A 23,478-nucleotide genomic window follows, 5' to 3' on the forward strand; every position below is an offset into this window, starting at 1 on the left:
GAGAGAGAGAGACAGAGAGAGACAGAGAGACAGAGAGACAGAGAGAGAGAGAGACAGAGTCAGAGAGTCAGAGACAGAATAATTAGAAAACAGTGACAGAAAACAAGAGAAATATGTAGAAACCAAGAAACAAAGACACAAGCACCCATACAGGATTTAATGAAACAGAGAAAGAAGCAAAGAGTTGATGGAAAGAGAGAAAGGAGGATAGAAGTCGATGGAGGAGAATCAAACTACAAGCCCCACAATCCCCCTGCGGCTTCCATCGCTAACCCCGCGGTTTCCAAGGCAACCGGGACCAAACAAGATGGCCGCCTCCGGGACCGCATCCCGGTGACACGTTTCTCCATCCCTGGGACTCCCGTGGGGAGCCTTTCTCACCAGCCTGAATCATGTCGTCCCAGGAGCTGAGATTAAATCACTCTTCAACGACTACCAGTTTCCCTTTGGGGCAAAAGCTGCCAAGCGGCTACTCCAGCGTCTCCTTCTTCCTCCAGCAGCTCTTCCGCAATGATCCTTCGTTTCGCTTAGGCTTCGACGACGACGAAGTCGAGGAAGCCGAGGACAACGAGGAGGGTGAGGAGGAATCATCCCAGTCTGAAGAGGAGATGCCCGTGGTGGAGGTGAGCGTTCCCCCGAAGCAGGAGCGCCCAGAGGTGCCTCCTCTGGCTGTCCCTCTTCCCTGTGGGTCTCTGGTACAGCGCCCCTCGAGGCCCCTGCCCCTGAGCCCTGTGTGCCCCTGCTTCCCTGCCCCACGTGCCCGCTCCGGGGCTGTTTGTGCCCCTCTGGTTCCCTTCCCTCCGGCCGGTTCCCCTGTGTTCTCAGCGGACACGTGCGCCTCTGCTCCCCCCCTCCGCACTCTCTGGTCACACGCGGCATCCCCCTGCCCCCCGCATTCTATGGCTACCTGCCCCCCTCTAGTTCTTCCCTCTCTCGGGCCCGCTCCGGGGCTGTTTGTGCCCCTCTGGTTCCCTCTTCCTCGCCCCTCCCCAACGTGCTCTCAGTGGGCGATGGACCCCCCTGCCCCCCGCCCCCATATCCTATGGCCACTCTGGCTCCTCGTCCCCACGTGCCCTGTCCGTGGCTAAAGGTACTTCTCTGGTTTCCCCTCCTTCCCACAGGCATGTGTCCTCTCCGTGGTCGTGTGCACCTGTTCCCAGCGTCATCCCCGTGTCATCATGGTTAAATGCTCTCTTCTGCTTCCTTCTTTCACGCACCCTCTCTACGGCCAGATGTGCCTACCTAGCTCCCCCCGGGGTCAGCTGCGCTTCCCTCCTGCTGTCCCCACCTACTTCCATGGCCCCTTCCAGAACAAATATGTCCCCTCTCCTGCACACGGTACCCCCCCCAAAGTCAAATACATCCCTCACCTCTCTAAAGCCAGAAGCTCCCTGCCTCTACTGTTCCCACAATTCCTCCTTGGCCAGAGGCTCCCCACTGCTGCCCTTCCCCCAGTGCAGTCCCCTAGGCATCCTGAGCTTGGGCCTCCTCTTCGGACTTGGATGGTCACTTCAGTAGCACCTTTCCGGTCAATACCAAGGTACTCTATGTTTCTCCATTCTCCCTGTGAATCACCACTACTCCCTCCTGCCTTAGTGTTTTCATTTAGGCCAGCCAGAAGCAAAACTGGAATATTCTCGTTACCCTCCCCCTTTGAATGCCCCCTAAGCTTTGGGGGACTCTCTGGGGAAGTCGGGAATAGGGCCATTTACACTGGAGTATAAATGACTGATAAGGCTTAAGGCTTTGCTTTTACATTTTAACCTTCAGCAAAGGAATTTTCATGCATCTTGGGAATTCCGAGGATGTGTTCTACAGGTTCAAGGGGGTTTTAAGGGAATCACATTACAAGATGGGTGCTGCTTTTCACATTATTTCAACTCTCCTTTTTAATCATTACCCATTCCCCATGCTTCTCTGTCTTCCTGTCAATCCTTTTAAGATCGTCCTCTTATCCTTAGCTGTCTATCACAAAACTTTGGCAGACTGGTAGAGTATCATTTCTGTATTGGTGTTTCCCTATAACAATCCCAACCAATGGTCATTCACCTACTTTGGAAGAGTTCCATTAGACCCCCCCCCCCATTACTTCATTCCCTTCTCTTCAGTTTTTCCCCTTATCTTTAACAGATGTATTATTTCTTCTCTATTTCAGATCCCCAAGAAATCTTATTCCCTTAATTCTGCCCCTACTTTCATGAAACTTTTTGTTGCCTTCTGCTGCATTATTTCTTTTTTCTGGCATTTTGCTTTTCTATTTACTTCTCTATTCTCACAGTTAACATCCCTGCTTTTGTTATCCCCTTTTACCATCACCTCATTTTACTCCCATAACCTAAACTTCAGTCTCTCCTTTACTGTTTTTTTCAATCCATTTGTACGCTTCCCTTTTGTGTCCATTCAAGGATAACCACCCAATTTTTTCTGTCCTCCTTTTCTATCTACCCCCGTGTATTTGAAGTCTGTATTGTTAGATTAGTAACTTTTTTCTAGTCTTTCTTTTTCTTAGTGATTTCTCTCTATTGTTCTTAAATGTGATAGATATCTCCAAAACTGCCACATTGTTTTGAAACTTTGAGATGTTTGTGTGGTTTCCATCAAAGTCCACCCCAGAGGAATTCACAAATGAATCAGTAGTTTACTTTATTATTCTTCTAATTAACATCTGCTTTTCCTCTATGGGGTTCATTAGAACCATTGTTAATCTGCCTTCTGCATGCTATTAACAAACAGTAGAAAGTTTGACTTTCACTTCATATTCATTTTTGAGCCATTTGATTTGTATGTAGAGATTCCTTTGCTATTCTGATTCTGATATAGAGCTGATTAAATTATAAATATTCCATAATTTTAAATTTTATTTTGACTATTTCAAAGCTAAAGAATCAATACATTTACATTTCTGAATAAAAATTTTAAAGAAGAAGCCCTTTGGGGTTTTTGGTCAATTCCCCCCACCCCAAATTTTAGTCTCATGATTGAAACTAATGGAATAGTGAAAGTGATGATGATTATGTAATAGTTGCATTCCTGGGGGGGTCTAGAAACTATTAGAAGATTTTAGTAGTTTTAGAATTAAATACTTTCCTTTATACTAATCCTGACACTTAGTTTTCAGTGCCTACCACAGGCATGCTCCATTCAGTAGAAACTTTAATAACATTTTGCTAAATTGAATTGAATTTGGTATTGTATTGTGTTAATAAATTAACATCATCTCTCTTTCTCAGTCTTTGCTTCCTCATTCACTAATTGACTAAAAATCACATAAATATAAATTGTAGATGCCATAGATGAAATTGTATGGGTGGGGGAAAATTAAAGTATGAGAATTTTAAGTCCTACTATAAGATTATTGGGAGACTTTATGGAAAAGATAAATCCTGCAATAGCATATGTCTAAATATGACTCTAGTACTGGAGCAGATAATTTTGTTAGCAGATTACTAGGTTAAGTGGAAAAGATACTAGATTTTTCTAGGTTCAAGTCAATAACCTAGAGATGGGTAATGGTTTTGGTCTTGGTGAATTGCAGGAGACAGACAGACTTGTGTTGTTGGGCTGACACACAATGTAAGATTTTGAAATCTTAGTAAATACTGCATTGCTACAGGACAGCCTTAATTGTCATCTCCAGGACCAGGTTTTAGGTAATAGCTGGAAAATGCTCATCCATGACACTTTGGAATTATTACACTATCTTCTATTTGAAACATGTCCAGATCTAATAATATTTTTGAAAAAGGATACAAAGCATTTGATTCTAGAGAAAAAAAACCAATGAAATATGTACATTCAAGACTCCTTTCTTCAACAAAAACACCAGACACATGTTCTTAGTCCAACGTAAGTATATATTCATGTTTGAAGACAGTCAATATCTGCAAATTTTGTGGCAATCGAGATAGTCATTGCATCAGTATATACGAACACATGCTATTTACATGTCTTCAAGAATAAAAATAACAAATTTTCTTGTGTAATGATACAATTTTGGTACTTACTATTGGATATATAACATTGGTGCTAGACATGATCAGCTAAGTGCTTTCATATTATATATTTATCTTTCTGGCTTCCTTATTTATTATTTCTTTTCCTTTTTAGAATGAGTTTGATGGAGTTCTCAGAGAAGAACCAGTGGCAGAAGCTCTCTCTAAATTGGGCCGCTCAGGTCCTGGTACTGAGCAAGTTTACCTTAACTTATCATTGCCTGTGAGTATAATAGAACCCCAATGATTGTCTGTGTGTGTACATCTAAGACATTATATCTGTTGTTTTCTTAAGTTTTCTCTGATATTCATTGATTTGTGTGTGACTAGACACCACTCCAAGTCCCAAATCATTTCATTTTGATAGAAATTGATATTTAATAGCTATTCATATAGATACCAGACTTCTGGGGATGCCCACTTGGTTTTCAAGTTCTCAAATTCCTTTACTATTAATGCTTTCCTACTTGAGTCTTTTCATCATAATTATTAATGCAAGCCCAATATCTCTGAAGCACCCTTCTTCAGGGATAGAAAACTTCAGTTAGGAGCATATAATTTGCTCCCTGTACTTATACCTGCTGTTGGTGTGGCAACATGGGGATAACTTACTCCACCAATAATAGGCCAAGAGCAGTGTGACATAATTACAACTAAAAAATACTGATTCTATGGCCAAAATTTATCTTTGAAACCAAATTAAAATACACATTTTGTGTTGAGTTGGTTATTTCTAAGTGTATCAAGGAGATCCAATTTTCCCCTAGGTCCCTGAATACTGCAGTGATACAGATTTTTAGAGAAAATTTAACTTTTGTTATTCAGTAATTTTTTGAATATCACTCATATTTAAAAGTAATAACAGGATTTGATTTAATCATTATGAGAATAATGAAGAATAATCAGAATACTTCAAGTTTTGATTTTTTTTTCAAATTAAGTTAATATCCTGGGTTTTAGTTTCCTAATCTGTAAAATAAAGTTGAGGTATAGGATCTCTAAGCTTTCTTAGAGCTATAAACCTTGGGATACTTTGTTAACTGAACAATGTATTTGTTCAAGTTGGAACATTGCCACAGCTTATGATTCTGTTACACGGTGGCGTTCATTTTAAGGTTATTCCATCTTAAGCCTCATTTGAGAAGACTTAATGCAGCATTAAAAGGCAGATTTACCTACAATTCAATCTCCTGGCATGTCCTTTGATAATACCAAGGCTTGCATATATCACAATTATTATTTAAAACATTTAAAAAATGAATCCATCCATAACATGTATTGATCCTGCTATGCATATATATAGCATTAGATATAGTATGGAGATAATAAAGAAGCTATTATATTCGGATTCAAACCCCTTTCAATCAATGCTTTACCTATGTATACAGTGCTCTATCTTAAATTAGTCTGTGATAAACAAAACAAAACAAAAACAATTCTTTCTACTTATTTTAGCCAAATAAAACTCATTTTGCCACTAGATTTCTTTCTTATAGGATATTATTTGACTTATTTTTCTTAATATTCTATCTTTTCTATGTTTGGCTTCTTTAATGTATCTCATTTTCATCCATTCTATCCCTTTTTAATAAATTTTTGATGCCTTTTTTTTTACATCAGCAAAATTTCCTCTTTCCCCAGAGAACCATCCCATGTAAAAATGATGTTTTTCAAGGACAAAAAAAGAAAAAAAATTAGCCAAACTAATCAACATATCACAAAAATCTGACTATTAATTATTCAATAAACACTTGCCTACTATGTGGCAGGTACTGTACTAAGTGTTGGGAGATACAAAAAGAGAAGCAAAAGACAGGTTCTGCCTTTGGAAAGCTTACAACATGTGCAATGTGCTACACTCATAGACCTCCCACTTTTGCGAAGGAGTGAATGTGGTGGGGAAGGGGACAGACTAGGGTGGGATCAGAAGTGCCTTCCATATCTATATTTGAATACAGAAGTGCCTATATTTGGCCATTCTGGTTAATGACTCCTAACTAGTTTTTTCTCTGACCACATTTGCCATCACATCAAGGACCCCAGATTCCTGTGTCTTTTCTGAGTAGTGTGTTCAGAAGTTCTATTCGTCCCTTACATCTCTTGGAAGTAGGAAAGGTATTGGTCGTAAGGTCTTAGAACTGGAAGATAACTCAGAAATCCAGTGCTGACGCCCAGTGAGATTAAGTGATTTAGCCAACATCACACACTGAGTTTGTAGCACAGATAAGAATTAGAACCCAAGTTTTTAGCCTGGATCAGGGCTCTTTCTTCTACACTGTACTACACATATCACTGTACCTTGCCTAGCTCGTAGAATTATTGGATCAAATGAAATAGTACATGTGAAAGAGCTTTAATAGTAACCATGTATAAATGTTATGCATTGTTATTAAATGTTGCTAGATTAAGTATAAAATGAACCAAGGAATATTTCATATGCATCTACAATGTGTCAAGCAATGTGCTAGGTATTGGGAGTATTAATAGTAAGAACAAAATCATCCTTACCCTTGCTGAGCTTCTATCCTAATGGGAAATTTAACAAGCACATTTAAAAAATATATACGCAGTATATGAGCATAAAGCCAACAAATAAACATATAAACAAAGTAGTTAAGTAGAAAAAAGTTTAGGAGGGCATTAGTATTTGGGAGGAGTGGAATCAGGAGAGTCTTTTCTGCAGAAAGAAGATGGTTAAGTTGTATATGAAGGGAAGAAGAAGGTCTCTGAGGTCAGGAGTGAGCACCTTCTAGACATGGGAGACAGTCAAGTCTGGGATATAGGAGTTGGAGTCTCATGTGCAGAGACAATGAAATCTGGGTTGGGGTAAAGTATTGTAGGACTTGTGTTTTATCATTGTTCATTACGCTCATTTCTGGCTTATTATTTGCTATTATTTTGGCTTTTTTCATGCATTTGTTTTATGCTAAGAATTTTCCTAATAACGCAGTTGCTTTAGCTGTCTTTGGCAGGAACAAGTGACTTCTTGGCTCACAGCCCTTCATTGTTTTTATTCTGATTCAGTTAGTGGTCATTTTCTTCACACAATTATTTGAATGTTTCTTTTCTTCTTTTGAAGATCCCTTATTGGTAGGATCTTGAATTTACATTTTATTTCTTGTTAGATTTGTTGTCTCACTTTCAACATCTACTTGAATGGTATGCCTGATTGCTTTGTGTCATCTCTATTTCCCACATATTCTAAGGAGACTACCATACTAAAATGATATTAAAGTCTTTTTTACTTTTTTTTCTCCCAGAACTCTGATTTAATAGATGTTTCCATTCTTTGTGGGTATGTTCACCTAGAGAACTTGGACCTGTCACACAATAAAATTAATGGTATGTAACAATTATTATAATAAACTCCTGTGAAGATCACTGAGTTACAGAGAGTTAAAGAACATATTATGTAGTTAATATCATAAAAGTTCATTTTAGTGATGTTATGAATCAATTCCGATACGGTTTCACTGCCTCAAAACAAAAGAGAAAGGCTTATAAATATACAAAAAGGATAATGCCATAGTATTTTTGTGATACCGAAGAATTGTGTTTACTCATCAGAGATTCAGGTGAAATTTTTGAAGCATTATTTCTTTTATGAAGTTGATTATGCCCTAGGGTTTAAGCATTCTGTTTTCCTTTGCTACTTTTCTCTAATCTTCAATAAAGATTATATATTACTTTTATGTTCCCTTTATCGTTAATGGTTCTCTATCTTAATTTGTTTCTCTTTCATATTTCCATTTTTTTCTGGATGGCTATTGAAATTTATTATTTGAACACTAGAAATGGATTTTTTTTGAGTATGTGTAAATTACTCCCCTTTCTGTTTATTATTATTTTTTTCAACTTCATCTTGAACTTTTCTTTTTTTTTCTGTATTTCATGTATTTATATATATACATTTTGTATATGTAGAAAAAGCACATTGTGCTACTCTTTCCATTTTTATTAAAGTGATCTTTAAATGCTGCTGCTTCTTCTTTCTTCATTCCCCCCCCCCCCACACACACCCAAGCCCTTTCTCCTCGATCTTGGTTGCTAATTCTACTATCTTGTACATTCTGTACATTCCTTGTCTTCCCTAGGAGATAAAGTGTTGGGGTTTTTTCTTTCTAATATTTGTATGGGTTGGGCTATATGACCTTTAAAATCCCTCTTCCAACTTTCAAATTCTGCAATTCTGTGATCCATCAATGCATGTCATTGACAACTACTTTTTAGTAGACTCTCTTTATGAGTTGCTGTGACTGGAAATGTCATCATCACACCACCAAAAAGGAACCTCTAAGAAGTTACACAAGTCTGATCTTTGGACGAAAGATGTACATCCCTTCCTTGGGCCATGCCTGAGACTTTTCTAGCTTTGTAGAATCTTTAGAGATGGCACTCTAATGATATAACCTTGAAGGACTCCTATAAGGCACTGGTCTGGGACTTCAACAGAGTACTTTCTCTTGAGTAGTTCTAAAATTGTTATCTTTCATCCTTGTTTAAACCTTTTATTTCAGTGTAGTAGGGTGCACTTGGAATAGAACTTAGTTCACTCATAAAAATCAGTAACTCTTCCAAAATGTATAATTTTAGAATGCTGCCTAGGACACAAAGGTTAAATGACTATGCTTGGTCACAATTTCCCAGCTAGGACCTGAATGCTGGTCTTCTTGACTATGGGACTGTGTCTTCATCTACCAATGCAGATCTTTCACTATTTCCATATAAGAAACAACAACCCAGTTCCCTCACTATTTCTTACTTTGATAATGGAAAACTTGCTTCTTTCTCCTTTTTAGCTTACTTATCCTCTTAGGTTCTTTCCCTCACTTTTGTTGTTTTCCCATAATTAAAACAAGTGCTTTCTTTTTATTGATTAAAAATCTCAGCGGATTGATATTTACAAAAATATAAATTGTCCAGATTAACCGAAGAAGAAATAAATTACTTAAATAATTCCATTTTAGGAGAAGAAATTGAACAAGCCATCAATGAACTTACCCAGAAAAAATCTCCAGGACCAGATAGATTTACAAGTGAATTCTACGAGACATTTAAAGAACAATTAATTCTAATACTATGAAACTTTTGGAAAAAAAATAGGTCAAGAAGGATTCCTGCCAAATTCCTTCTGTGGCACAAATGTGGTACTGATACCAAAACCTGGAAGAGCCAAAATAGAGAAAGAAAATTATAGACCAATGTCCCTAATGAATATTGATGCAAAACTTTTAAATAAAATATTAGCAAAGAAATTATAACAACTTATCAGCAAGATAATACACTACGACCAACTGGGATTTATACCATGAGTGCAGGACTATTCAATATCAGGAAAACTATTTCCATAATTAACCACATCAATAACAAAACCAACAGAAATCATATGATAATCTCAATAAATGTGGAAAAAGCTTTTGACAAAATACAGCACCCATTCCTATTAAAAACACTAAGCAAGCATAGGGATAACGGGAGTTTTCCTTAAAATAATAAGCAATATCTATCTAAAACCAACAGCAAGCATTATTTGTAATGGAAAGAAGCTGGACACATTCCTATTAAGATCAAGATAAAACAAAGATGCCCATGATCACCACTATTTTTCAATATTGTACTAGAAATGTTGGCCTTACCAGTAAGAAAAGAAAAAGAAATTAAAGGAATTAGGATAGGCAATGAGGAGATAAAACTATCATTCTTTGCAGATGATATGATGATATACTTAGAGAATCCTAGAAAAATCATCCAAAAACCTACTTGAAGCAATTAACAGCTTTAGCAAAGTTGTAGGATATGAAATAAATTCATACAAATGATTAGCATTTCTACATATTACTGACAAAACCCAGCAGCAAGAGATAGAAAGAGAAATTGCACTTAAAATAACTGTAGGGGGCAGCTCGGTGGTGCAGTGGTAGAGCACCAGTCCTGAAATCAGGAGGACCTGAGTTCAAACCTGTTCTCAGACACTTAACACTTCCTAGCTGTGTGACCCTGGGCAAGGCACTAACCCAATTACCTCAGCAAAATAAAATAAAATAACTGTAGGCAAAATAAAATATTTGGAAGAATATGTGCCAAGACAAATCCAGGAATTTTTCTGATTTCTTTTGGATTTTTTTCTTAAAGTTACTCTGAAACATTTTAATGAGAATATATTATAAATAACCTCACATCTGTATATTTTTATGGCCATCTGCTCCCTAAAGACCATAGGACATTTCTATGTGATTTGCAATCGAAAATCTCCATATGTTGTTACATGGAGAGTGAGTATCTCATTGTTCTATTTGTATCCCCACTGCATAAGGCAATATCTTCCCTATAATAAGCACTTAACAAATGCTGCATTAATTCATTCATATTAGTTAGGAGAAACAAATTAGAGTTTAGGTGTGATTTATTATTCATTCTACCATTTTGAAATAAAATAATAGGCAATATAAGTCTTTAGATGAGTATATGTCATGATTTTTTTTTAAGCATTTGCAGGAATTTTGATGACATGTCAGGAAGTACCTTTAAGCTGGTGCTTTATTTTGTAACTTAGAAACAAAATAATGATAAATGTTTTCAAAGTCACAGCTTCTGAAATTTTTAATGGGTCAGTGAAATTTGGATACACATAGATAAGAAATATGTTTTTGCATTCAGTGAAGTAATAGGATCATAGATTTAGAACAAGGAGAAAACTTAAAATCTTTTCAGTTTATAAATGGAGAAACAGCATTGTAAAGCTTTAGTAACTTGCCCAGATTCTTAGAACCACTGGAAACTTTTTCCTTTAGCAAATTTTGTACATCAGAATTGGTTTATCTGATTTGGTCTGTGAACCATTAAGAGATGAAACTTAGATCTTATAGCAATATAGCAGCTACCAAAATCCAAGCATTTGATTTTACAGTTTATGAAGCAAACACCCTGAGAGATCAAATGATTTTCTCTTAGTCACATGGCCACAAAATAGTATCTGGTCTAGAGACCAGATCTTATTTTTAAAAATCATATTTTACTGAAAACTTTGAGGGAATTTGACAAGAGCTCCTTCTCCTTTCTTCCTTATCTCATATCAGCTATTTATTTTCCACTACTATCTCCTTTTTCATCACCATCTCACATAATAAAGTAGAAGGACTACTTGCCAAGGCATCAATTATGCTGATGATAATGACAATAATGAATAGGAAGGAGAAGAGAGGAGGAGGAGGAAGAGGAGGAAGAAGAAGAAGCTTTAATGAATAGGATCTCTTTGAAAAATACTGGCTTGGATTTGATGCTCTCTCAGGTCTCTTCCTTAAATTCTGAATCCTATAATAAATAATAATAATAAGTGCTTGTGAACCTTGCCCATGTGAGGAAATTGGAGCATAGAATACATGTCATTTGATTCACATTGTTCTTTTGACTAAATCATATTGCCAATGATGTTGAATCCATTTAAATTTTGTATTATAAATGAAGATAAGAATGTTCTCATGAGCAAATTTTATACTTTGTACTTTATTTTTTAAAGTTACACATGACTCCAGTGGAAAAATACAGAATTTTGCTGGTTTGTGACCACATATAAAGTTTAGGTGAATATTTTTTTTTATTCAGTAGTAGTTAGTTTTTCCAAATATGTGTAAAGATAGTTTTCAACATTCATTTTTTTAAATTTTTGTTTTTAAAATGATAGCTTTTTATTTTTCACAATACATACAAGGATGATTTTCAACATATGCCCTTACAAAATCTTGTGTTCCAAATTTTTCTTACTCTCTTCCTCCTACTCCCCTCCCTTAGACAGCAAGTAATCCAATATAGGTTAAACATGTACAATTCTTCAAAACATCTTTTCATATTTATCATCCTGCACAAGAAAAATCAGATCAAATGAAAAAAAAAAAGAGAAAGAAAAAAAGCAAGCAAACAAACAACAAAAAAGTGAAAATCCTATGCATATTCAAACTCCATAATTTTATTTCTGGATGTGGATGACTCTATCATTAGTCTATTGGAATTGCCTTGAATCACCTCATTTCAACATTTATTTTTGTAAAATTTTGTGTACTAAATTTTTCTTTCTTTTTTTCTCACCTCCTCCCTCCCCAAGACAGAAAGCAGTCTGAAGTAGGTTAAATGTGAACAGTCCTTTCAAACATATTTTCACATTTGTCAAGTGAAGAAAAATCAGACCAAAAAGGGAAAAAACCATGAGAAAGAAAAAAACAAAACAAACAAAAGGTGAAAATGCTATGTTTTGATCCACATTCAGTTTCTGTAACTCTCTCAGAATGTGGATGTCATTTTTCATCCCAAATCTATTGGAATTGCCTTGAATAATTTAGCTATTTTAACAAAATAGAAACTAAAGTAGAATTATGGAATTTATTAAAGTAATCTTTTAAAATTCACAAAATTTAGGATTCAGTGATTAATTCTCATGTATTTATAAACAATTTTTAAAAAAATACAGAGGTTGCATAATTTCTATTTTTTTATGATCATCTAACTTGATTGTTTAAAGGCTGGTTATTTGGTAAATTATCTGGAAGTACTGTTTTTCATCCATTTTCTTCCTGCTGCTCTTCACAAGTAGTAAAATACTACTTATTAACGCCTCTGTGTATTATTAAATGATTTAGAGGAGAACAAAATGAGATCTAAACCAATTCATTTACTATTTTTAGTTGTTCTAGTCAAAGACTGGGTGGAAGAGAAAGTTAAAGAGTGTTGCCTTATGTGAAGTATGTACATTTTAAAACATATTTGAATCATTCAAGAGAGGGGGCATCATGAATATTATTGTAATATATGTTGTTAATATATGTTTTTGTTAATTGTTTTTGCCTAATTTTATTTATTTCATTGGTTTAGCTTATTCTGTGTTCTTTTTTCCCTGCATAGATTTGTCCTGTGTTGGTTTCATGCCTTATCTCATAGAACTCAATGCTTCTCACAATGAGTTGACTACATTCTTCGGTTTCAAGCCACCTAAGAACCTTAAGGTAGAATTTATAATTGTGCTAAATAAATATATTAAATTACCTAGTAGATTTGTATACTAAATTAAGCAGTTAAAACAATGCAGGAGAGACACAAGTCATTTACTTTGAGAGGTTCAGATTTTAGTAGAGACCAAGTGAAAGTTTTTGGAGTGACTAATCATGTTTAACCTTTATATATCTGGAATAGTGTGCCATAGTGTATAGTATGGCTATTAATTAGATTTTTGAAGTAAAAGGAAAAAGTAGAATATTATGTATTTTATTTTGAAGAAATAAAGATATAGGCTAGCCTGTCAAACTGACAGCCTTTTTAGAAAAGTCTGCTAAAAAGTAATAGGATGATATAAGACACTCCTGAAAAAAATAAGTTCTTCCTTTCTCTAAAATCTAGAAATTATTATTATGTATTTTAAAATCAGAGCAGAAACAATTGCATATCAGCATTGAGTTCTAGAAAACCTACTTAGCATAGAAATTTTCCTCATAGTTCCAAACACCTTCTTCATGTAACTCAATTTTTAAAATTAGCATTGACTCTTATTTTTACATAAATTTTTCATTTAAACTTGTGTATATAAAGGAGATAATATGTGTAAAGCAATTTGTAAACCAGAAAGTGTTATATAGGTGTTAGTTATTATTATTACATAGTAATTTCAATTCTGTCCATATCCCTAAATATACTTTTGCATCCCTACAGCATAAACTGTATTAGGCATTTTACAAAGCAACTTGATATACTAGAGATTATGTGATTACCATTCTATCCATGACTCCATTTGTCAATAAAAAATGTTTCTATGCTTTTGAATTTTGTGTGGCCAATCATTTATGTGAATTTATATGCATTATGTGAATTCACATGTTTGTTTAACATGGACATACACTGTTACTGTCTATTTCCCAGGGTTACATTGTAAAAAAAATTAAGTCTAAGTTTTAGAGCTAAAGCTCTTTAATAAGACTTGCAAAAACATGGAAATCTATTTCAAATTCATTCTACTATAACATTCATTCATTCATATTATAGTATCATGGCAGAATAACATTCTTATTGATTTCTTGCTTAGGAATCACTCAGTTATTATCAGTCTTATTATTTTTTCTTTTAAAATAATGTTTATTTTTTTTGTAAGATGAATACACTAGATTGTTATTCCCTTATACCCAAAAGCCACATTATGTTCTCCTACAGAACCCCTAGGCACTCTGATTAGGCAGTTTGCAGCCTCCACTGTTAACACCATTGTCAATTCTCCTAGTCTCTGGCAGATGTTTTTTCCTCCTGAAATAGTCCTTCACCCCTTGGGAAGCCTCCTTAGAATCACATACTACTGGAGGTACCCACTCTAATCTCTTCCTCCAAAACATTCAATTCCTATCCTACCACCATGAAGTCTCTAAATTTTAGGGGTATTAACAAGATTAAAAACATTGGGTCCTACAGAAGCTCCCCAACTCCAAGAGGGGCTAGATTATTGCTCATATAATCCTCATCATCCTACGGAATGAGGACATGACTTGTTCCCATTGTTCCACCTACTTGGTATGCCCTCCTTTCTTCATATTTAATGTTTTCAAATGATTATGCATTTATGTAAACTATGTTTCTTAAGATTAGAAATTGTATATTTCACGTCTTTGTACCCCCCCAAAGGATCTAACATGGTGTCTTGCATGTGTACCCGGCAGCCACTTAGAAAATACTTGTTTATTTGTATTTTTTGATGGATTAGCTTCTTCTGGCCCTGGGCTTCATGAGAATTACGGCTAGGCTCTGATGCATATCATAGTGCTTTAATACTATGTACTTAAAACCTTAAAACTTTATTTACAAAAAATACATTTAATACACATGCTGAATAGACACATAGAAAGAGAGGGAAAAGAATAAAAGATAAATTAAGGGAAAATAAAAGTCTCTGAGTATTAGATAATGTTTTCTAGTCAATCACTTACCAATTATTTGGGAATGAATTCATAGTCTAGAAAAGACTAGTTATGAGAAATGCTCATAAAGTGAAAGGAATATAGCTTAAAGAATGGATTAAAGCTGAATTCTCCTCATTTTTAATATTTGGAGAAATTAATTGACATGGGGATAGAAAGGAGCAAAGAAAAAGAAAATAAAGATATTCATATAAATTAAAAGAATTGAATTTAGGAACATCCAGAGAAAATAAGTGAAATGCTGTTAAATAGATACAAAATGAAGTAGAATCCCGAAAGATGAATAAAAAATTAATATAAATTTTAAACACAGAGGAATTTGATTTGATTGCATATATGTTATAATATTGCCTATGTCAATGGTCAGAGTTCCATGGAAGTTACATGTTCTTCAGAGTAGGATAATTTATGTGATAAGTATCATTTAAGAGATGTTTGCCAAGTTTTGGTATGCAGAATTTTTTCATTAATGAATAAAATTTATTTTTAAATTTATAATTTAATATTAATAAAGATTAACAAAATTTACCTTTGTAATACCATTAAGCTTAAGTAAAATCATCCCTATTCATTTTTTATGTAAACATCTTTTTCTTCTGCTGTGCTATTGTAAAAAGATGAAAGGATAAACAACTTACGGCAAATTGATCTGTCATTTTTTTCAGAAGGTGGATTTTTCAAACAACAAAATTCCAGAAATGAATGATTTGTATGCATACTCCGGGCTCAGTAAATTAATACTGGATAGTATCCTTTGGAGTAGATAAAGGAAATATTTTTGATAAGAGATTTTTCAAGTTTAGTATTTTTTATATATGTTGGTGGTACAGTAGTACTCTTGCTAAAGATATAGGAATAACATATCAGCCTATTAAAACATTTAAAAATTAAAATGTTGAAAGAAGGTATGCTTTTTAAAAGAATAAAAGTTTAAATCAAGATTTGTGAAAATGATATTGGGAAAGCTGTGAATCATACTTCTTATGTTTACGTATTTATTTCTGTTTCAACTACAGGACTGGACACTATGTTTTGAATTGTGATTTCTTGTTAGAGTACAAATTCATCTCTATACTTGTATTAGTTTTAAAATTGATTTTGTATGTGAAAATAGAGATTTAAACAATTCTATTGCTGCCATTTATATGAACCGATGCAAAATGAAGTGAGCATAATCAGATTGTTATATATACTAATAGCAATACTAAAATGATGATCACTGAGAAAGACTTAGATAGTCTGATCAATACAATGAGACAATTCTGAAAGACTCATAATGAAAAATGTTATCCATCTCTAGAGAATTCTGAATACAGTTTGAAGCATACTTTTTCACTTTTGAAATTTTCTTTCTTTGTTTTTTGCAACATGGCTAATGTGAAAATATATTTTATATGACTTGATAATTGATTTCATATTGCTTGTCTTCCCAAGGTGATGGAAGGGCTAAACTAGTAGAGTCCCTAGTGAACTAATAATGTGAATAAATAATAATGTGCTGGGTCTGGAGTCTGGAACACTGCTCTTCCTGAGTTCAAATCTGGCCTCAGAAACTTATAAACTCTGTGATCCTAGACAAATCACTTTACTCTGTCTGCCTTATTTTTTCATCTGTAAAATGAGCTGGAGAAAGAAATGGGAAACCAGGATCTTTACCAGGAAAAACCCTGAAATGACTCAATCACAGTCTTTCTAACCCCACTTCTCACCCTTTTAATCAATCCTTTATATCTGTATCAGGCTAGTCTTCCATATGCATAGTTCTAGTCTAATCATTTCTTTGCTCAAAATCTTAAGTAGCTCCCTAGTTCTCCCTCAGGGAAGTTCAGCCTCCCTCATTCATCACAAGGTGTGCTTTACCTTTCCATCCTTATCCAATCTTAGCCCTCTCTTCTTTTATTCTATATGTCAAGTAAACTGAACTACTTTGTGTTCTGTATGTCTTTAATGAATATTCCATGTACTACTTTGGATTACAGTTTCATATATTTGTGATATATAACATATATATATATATATATATATATATATATATATATAAAAAACATAATATATAATAAACATCAATAAATGTTTAATGAATTTGAGGCCAGCCTGTCAGGAGTGGAAAATGTCTTTATAATACACTCACATATATGTATATATTTAATATTAATTTTTTAAAATTTTGAATTCCAAATTCTCTCCATCACAATCATATATACTACCACAACTTGTTCAGACATGACCTTATTGATGAGTATCTCCTCAACTCTGCCATCACAAAAAAGAGCTGCTGCACATATTTGTATATATATCCTTTTCCTTTATCTTTTTGAGATAAAGATCTAATAGTAATATTGCTGGATCAAAGGGTATGTGCAGTTTTATAGCCCTTTGGGCTTAATTCCAAATGATTGAAGCAGTTCACAACTCTACCAACAATGCATAAGTATACCTATTTAGGAAGGGAAAATTTTTGTTGTGGAGTAACAGGATGGGGTGTTTTGTGGAATATCTTTATTGCACTAAGATATGGGACCTAAACTAAGATCCTAAGAAGACCTAAGGGATGGGACTAAGAAAATGGGATCTCAAATGCTGAAAGACATTGGAGCTTTTGGAATAACTTGAACTAAGTGGCTTTTAAGTTTTTTAGATCCTAGCTTCTTAAACGGTGGTCCGTGACCTCATATGGAGTTTCATACTTGAAAGTGGGGGTCATGAAATTATAATTTATTATTAATAGATGTTTGATTTATATACCTATTTTGTGTACTTATGCACCAGGGTTATATAAAAAATTCTCAAATAAAAAGAGATTTACATGAGTGGAAAAAGTTTAAGCTCTGTTTTATATGACTATAATGCTTAGAATTTAGGTAACTGAGAAATAGAAATAGAAAGGTTGGAAGGAATAGAGGGTTTGGGGAGTGGGAAAAGACAAACTCAACTTGAGAAATGTCGAGTTTACAGTAATGGGAGGTAGGCTTAGATATACTTATAATGAGAGGGCAGATGGAAAAAGAATTTTCAGTCAAGAAAACCTAAAAGTTCTCAAAGAGGTAAGAGCCAGAGGAAGGAGAGTTTTAAGTCATGGATAGTTAAAACTGAAATGTGCTAAGGAGAGGTCAAAAACAAAGAGAAAAGGGACTTGGGCTTCAATAGGTGACTTCTTAGTGATCAGTTTCAATAAAGCATGGAAAAAAGGAATAAAATAAAATGCAAGAAATTAGAGGGTGTTGGGTGGTGAGGAAATGGAATCAATGGGTAAGGACCACTTGTTTGAGAAGTTTAATAGGAAAGGAGGAGGAAAAGCAAGATTGTATCTGGGATTAGGAAGCTTTTGTTTTTGTTTTTAGAGTGAAAGGAGATCTGAGCACTTTTGAAGGTAAAGCACATGTGCTAGTCAAAGAAAAGTTGGATTGTTCCTCAATGAAAGGTTTACCTTTGTATCATCTGTTATCATAGACCTTTTAATACTTATTTAGAGGATACAAAAGTGGAACAAATTTCTTATTGCCCCTTCAAGAAGACTGAGAATGTCACTTAATATGCTAGTTGTAACTAAACTAATCTAGAGGTAGCCTGCAGGGTAAGTCCTCTCCTGAGCTCAGAGGCTCTGTGAGAAAGCACTAATAACATCCTCAAATAGACTATTAAATTAACCAAAGAAAAATCCTTTGTTAGGAAGGTAGCAATGTGGTATTGTGATATTTCTTTCTCTTCTAATTAAATAAACCACATTCTAATGTAAATGTAGCTTAAGTAATCAAAATCTGCTTTCTACTAAATGCTAGTTCTATTTATTCATTTTAAAATATACTTTGCATAGAATTCATCCATTCTCTACTGTCTCTTGCTTTATTTTAAAAATTTTAAATAGTAAATGATTCCTATGATGATAACTTAACATTGACTTTCTTTTATAAATATAAGGCTTTTAAAAATATTTTCCTTAAATATAGCCCCTGTTATACAGATAATGAAATAAAGGATATCAAAGGACTAGAGAATTGTGAAAATCTAACTCATCTCAGTTTGGCAAATAATGCAATCACTAAAATGACTGGCTTGTGCTCTTTACCAATCAAAATACTCTGTCTGGTAAGTCTAACAAAAGTCTTGTTCTTCTAAAAAATATAACAATATTAAAATAATTAGTGAGCATATGAATGTTTATTTCTTGGAATTTAAAAAAATTATTAATATGTTCATTGGCTCACAAAATGGGAAAACATTAAAGTTTTATTTTGCTTTTTAAAAAAATAATATGCCTTTTTGCACAGATGGTATCTGTTTTATATATTGGTTAAGTGATAATTAAAGATTACCTATTTTGATACACAAATATTTTGAATTAATTTTTAAAGCATGTTGGGCATTTCTGTATTGGAAAAATGGCATTCATATAAACTTCCAAAAATACTTTGAAAAATGAACAATGATACTAGTAACACTTATAAATCAATTTTAGAATTTAAAAGAAGCAATGAAAAAAACTTAGGATTTTTAATCCCATAATTTCCTATATACCATGTTTCAGGTAATTAATACATGATACATTTTGTTTTCCCAGGGTAGAATCAGTGAGAAATTGTGAGCGGGAATTATTAAGCTTAATTAGTAATATTTTGTTTTTGGTGAAAAAAGGGACATGTAGTGAGAAGTTTCATATTATCATAGATTTAGAGAAGAAAAGGACCTTAAAAGTAATTTAGGCCACTTGGCTCATTTTACAGTTGAAGAAACTGAGGCTGAGAGAGGTTAAGTGATTTGGCCCAACAAAAATAGAAATTCTTTTATGGGAAAAAATCTGCAACATTATTACCTCTCTATACACATATAGTGTTTCTGAAATAACTTCTACTAGGTATTTGGGGAATGATGATAAAATTGATAGATTGTTCAAGTCCCTGGTTTCTTCTTCCTACTCTTTGTCTTTGTTTCACTATTGTTTACTACAGTAACCACTGGATGGGGAAGTTGGTAATGAATTTCAAACTAGCAAAATTTGTTTTCTGGTCATATCTTAGGTGAAAATTTTGCTGAGGTAGAAAATTAGTTTAAATTGGTCTTTTAAATGAAATTTTGTATTATTTGTGTCTTTTTAAGTTTGGAGAATTTTATGTTCTTACCCTCTTTAATATAGAGAATTTAATGTTGATTTTATTCTTCTTTTAAAGTGTTTAAAGTGCATTTTTGAGATTCAACATACACAGTGAGGAAGGCTGGTGCAAGGTACTGAAATCAGATTATAGATGGTACAATTGAAGCAAAGAGAGATATAGGAATTTGCCTGAGGCTACAGAGTAAGTTGATTACAGGGATCAAGATCCAATTCACTTGACTTTAGGTCATATATTCTGTCTGTTCCACCATGTTAATGAACTCACTTAGTTAGGAGAAAATTTGAGTGATAAATAAAAATGATTTATCTAGAAAGATAATAATTTGGACTACTATTGGCAGAATTTACAATGGGTTTTTATTTCTCGGGGGATCATATCCTTGCTACAGGGGCATTTATGCTTGGAGCTCCCATTAACTTCAAGTGGTATGAATTTAGAATGATTAAATCCATTATTAAGAATAATACTCATGGCACTATCATATTTAAGAGTGTGTTCTAAATACTAAGAAATCCATATTGATGTTTTTTTCTTAACTATCTTTTAGGAAAAGTAGTACATTCATTCTATCTTTTGTCAATAAATGATTAGGTTGAATTGCCCTTTCATACCACAAAGATGAATTGGTGAAAACATGGAATATGATGCCTTTCAATTTTATTTTAATCATTTGAGAACAAATTTTCTTTTCTATTTTTTTTACTGTCATACCAAAATGAAATTATACACATATTCTAGACTCTATGTTTGCTTACTTTCTTTACAATTTAAACACAACCAATTACTTCATTTTAAACCCCATTAAAAGAGATTTATTTTTATCATTAATAAGAAGAATAAAGAAAAACATTCATTATCAAAAGCAATTATTAATTCTCTGGCATCTGCTTTTACTGTAAACTGAAATGTAAATTTATCTCAAGAAATGACAATGAATTCCAACTTTAAAATTCAGTTTCCCTGAAGTAAAACCTATTTTCTTATTTAGATTAGTAGAGTTTATATGTATTTCTACTTTCATTATTTTAAGGAAATGGTTTATCTCTTTTGAGTTTACATCTTGATGTATTATTTCTTGAGAATTTCTTCTTGTAACTAGCAGAAACCAGCTTGGAATTTCATGAGATAGGCATTTATTAATTTGTTTTGTGACTTTAGGTATAGCCCAGCTAATATTTTAAATTGGTTCCCCTATGCTATGTGAAGGGATGTAATAAGAGCAGTTAATTAAAATTACTACAAACCCTTTGATTTGCAATTGCATTTTAACAGAGATTTCAGACCTTATTCTAGGGTTTGATAATGATGTATTAATGGCATGGGGATATTTTTTGTAGTATGTGCCTACAAACCTCTCTAGATCTCAGTTTCACCATTTGTCAGATATCAAACAAAGGTATTGTAATTATGAATTCATTGGAGGGAAGCTTGGCATGGGGGGATTAAGTGATAAATCTTAAGTTAATCAAACTCAAGTTTTAATTCTGCCTCTAATATTTACTAGCTAGCCTGAATGATCCTAGCCAAGTCTCCTAACTTTTCTCAGCCTCAGTTTCTTTATCTGCAAAATGAGGATAATAATAGGACATACCTCATAGGGTTGCTATAAGGATGAAGTGAAATAAACTATGTAAAGGACTTTTCACATCTTAATGTGCCAAATGAATATTAGTTATTATTATGAATTCTTAAAAGTAATTAAAACATTTCAAATTTCATTGGAAAAAAAGTAGGTACAAAATTGATAAACTGCATGGTCTGGGTTTTTGTTAACTACAGAGATGTCTATTTTTACTACAAAGATGTTCATATAATTAATTGTAGTAAATAGGCATGTTAAATATGTTCAGTTTTTTTTTTCTTTCTCCATAGCTTTAGCTCTTATTTCTATCCCCATTATATTTTTTACACTATTCAAATCCTTAATCTCTAAGGAGTGATGAATTTGGTTTTGACTATAGAAAAAGGAAGATGGGATATATTTTTAAAATGTCTTCTTGACTTAAAAATAAATAATGAGTTCTGCTTACTGAAGAGAACTCTTAGGAATTTTATATCTTCAAAATGGCATTTGGGAGCTACTTACAAAATCATATTTTTTTTGTTTCCAGGATTTGAAAGATCAGCAATTTTAGAACTTTTTTTCTTTTACTGTACTCTATTAAAATAAATCCTTACGAGAAATAGTAGGTGAATGTAGCTATTAATAGCCTAATTAAAAATGTACAAGTCAGGAAAAATGTTAGAGATGTTCAGCCAGGTCAATACCATAATGTTCATTTCTTGAATTTTAAGTGTTTATTAAAAGGAAAAAAATGTTAAATAATTATACAGAAAATGACATTAATGGGTGATGATGCTGAGATGACAGTTTTAGTTTATTAAATTGGAAGTATATTTTGTTAGTGTAAGGCACAGAACTAAAGATTATTCAAGAAGCAACAAAGATAATTCTGATGACAATCATCTCTCTTCCTGGAAAGAGTGGTAGCACTATTATAAAATTTATTCAAAAAAGATATTGCTATTATTATTTGTGATTATGAGTACAGAGAAAGGTGAGGATTAGACAAGATGGCAAAATTTGCTTTGTATGCTTTCTTTTCCATCTTCATTGTCAGAAAGAATATCTGTACATGAATAACTGACCTTCTAATAAAAGTAAATGCTTATTCTTGAGCAAGTTTTTGAGAATGGGGTAATTGTGTAAAGCTGCTGACATTCAAGAGGTCTTTTGCCTAAAGAATTGCATCAGATTTCCATTTCTAATAAAAAAAGCTTTGAAATATGTAGTCATTTATTTAGTTTTTCAGAGTATGATTTTTTTCTTTCAATTAAAGAGGAGAATAACATTCATTTTTCCTTTCTGGAAATGAAGATAGTATAAATTGGGACTTAACACCTAATTAGATTTGTTCATCTATTCTTTCTGACATATTGAGCAGGCACAGTCATTGTGGGCAACTTCATATGGGCAAGAATTGCCCCAGATGGTATATTTGTGATCTATACCATTGAAAGAAATTCCCAAAATGATAAGATCCATTTGAATATTAAGTATTTGAATATTTACTTATTTATCCATCTTTTTATATGAAGGAATGTAGAAGAATAATTTACCACTTCTTACCAGATTTTGAACAATATTAAAAATGAAAAAAATAGTCACTCAGGATAACAGTATTTGTTGTCAATAACTAAACTAAAATTAACTAAATTAAAAGTTAACTAAACATTAAATTTAACTAAAATTAAAAGTGTGTTTGATTAATTTTAGAGCAATAACCAGATCCAGGAAATTACTTGTTTGGAGAACCTCAAAGTACTACAGAACTTGGATTTATCGGGTAATAAAATCAGTAGTTTACAAGGAATAGAAAATCATGACCTTCTGGAAATCATCAACCTAGAGGATAATAAGGTAACAGTTTT

General features: G+C 33.5%; 1 protein-coding gene across 3 annotated transcripts in view; it reads left to right on the forward strand.

The window, feature by feature from the left end:
• The first annotated feature begins 283 nt into the window (after positions 1 to 283).
• LRGUK (leucine rich repeats and guanylate kinase domain containing) overlaps positions 284 to 23,478 on the forward strand; it is a 143,399-nt gene continuing 120,204 nt past the window's right edge. For 2 of the 3 annotated variants that reach the window (XM_031939086.1, XM_031939087.1), the window contains exons 1-7: positions 284 to 623; positions 4,108 to 4,215; positions 7,253 to 7,334; positions 12,885 to 12,985; positions 15,601 to 15,682; positions 18,897 to 19,021; positions 23,324 to 23,467. In XM_031939086.1, the coding sequence (XP_031794946.1) occupies positions 393 to 623; positions 4,108 to 4,215; positions 7,253 to 7,334; positions 12,885 to 12,985; positions 15,601 to 15,682; positions 18,897 to 19,021; positions 23,324 to 23,467 (873 nt within the window). In that variant the 5' untranslated portion in view covers positions 284 to 392. The remainder of the gene's footprint in view (positions 624 to 4,107; positions 4,216 to 7,252; positions 7,335 to 12,884; positions 12,986 to 15,600; positions 15,683 to 18,896; positions 19,022 to 23,323; positions 23,468 to 23,478) is intronic. The other variant, XM_031939085.1, reaches the window with a different exon arrangement.

The sequence above is a fragment of the Sarcophilus harrisii genome, chromosome 5, assembly GCF_902635505.1.
Source record: "Sarcophilus harrisii chromosome 5, mSarHar1.11, whole genome shotgun sequence".
In the NCBI taxonomy this organism is placed as follows: Eukaryota; Metazoa; Chordata; class Mammalia; order Dasyuromorphia; family Dasyuridae; genus Sarcophilus; species Sarcophilus harrisii.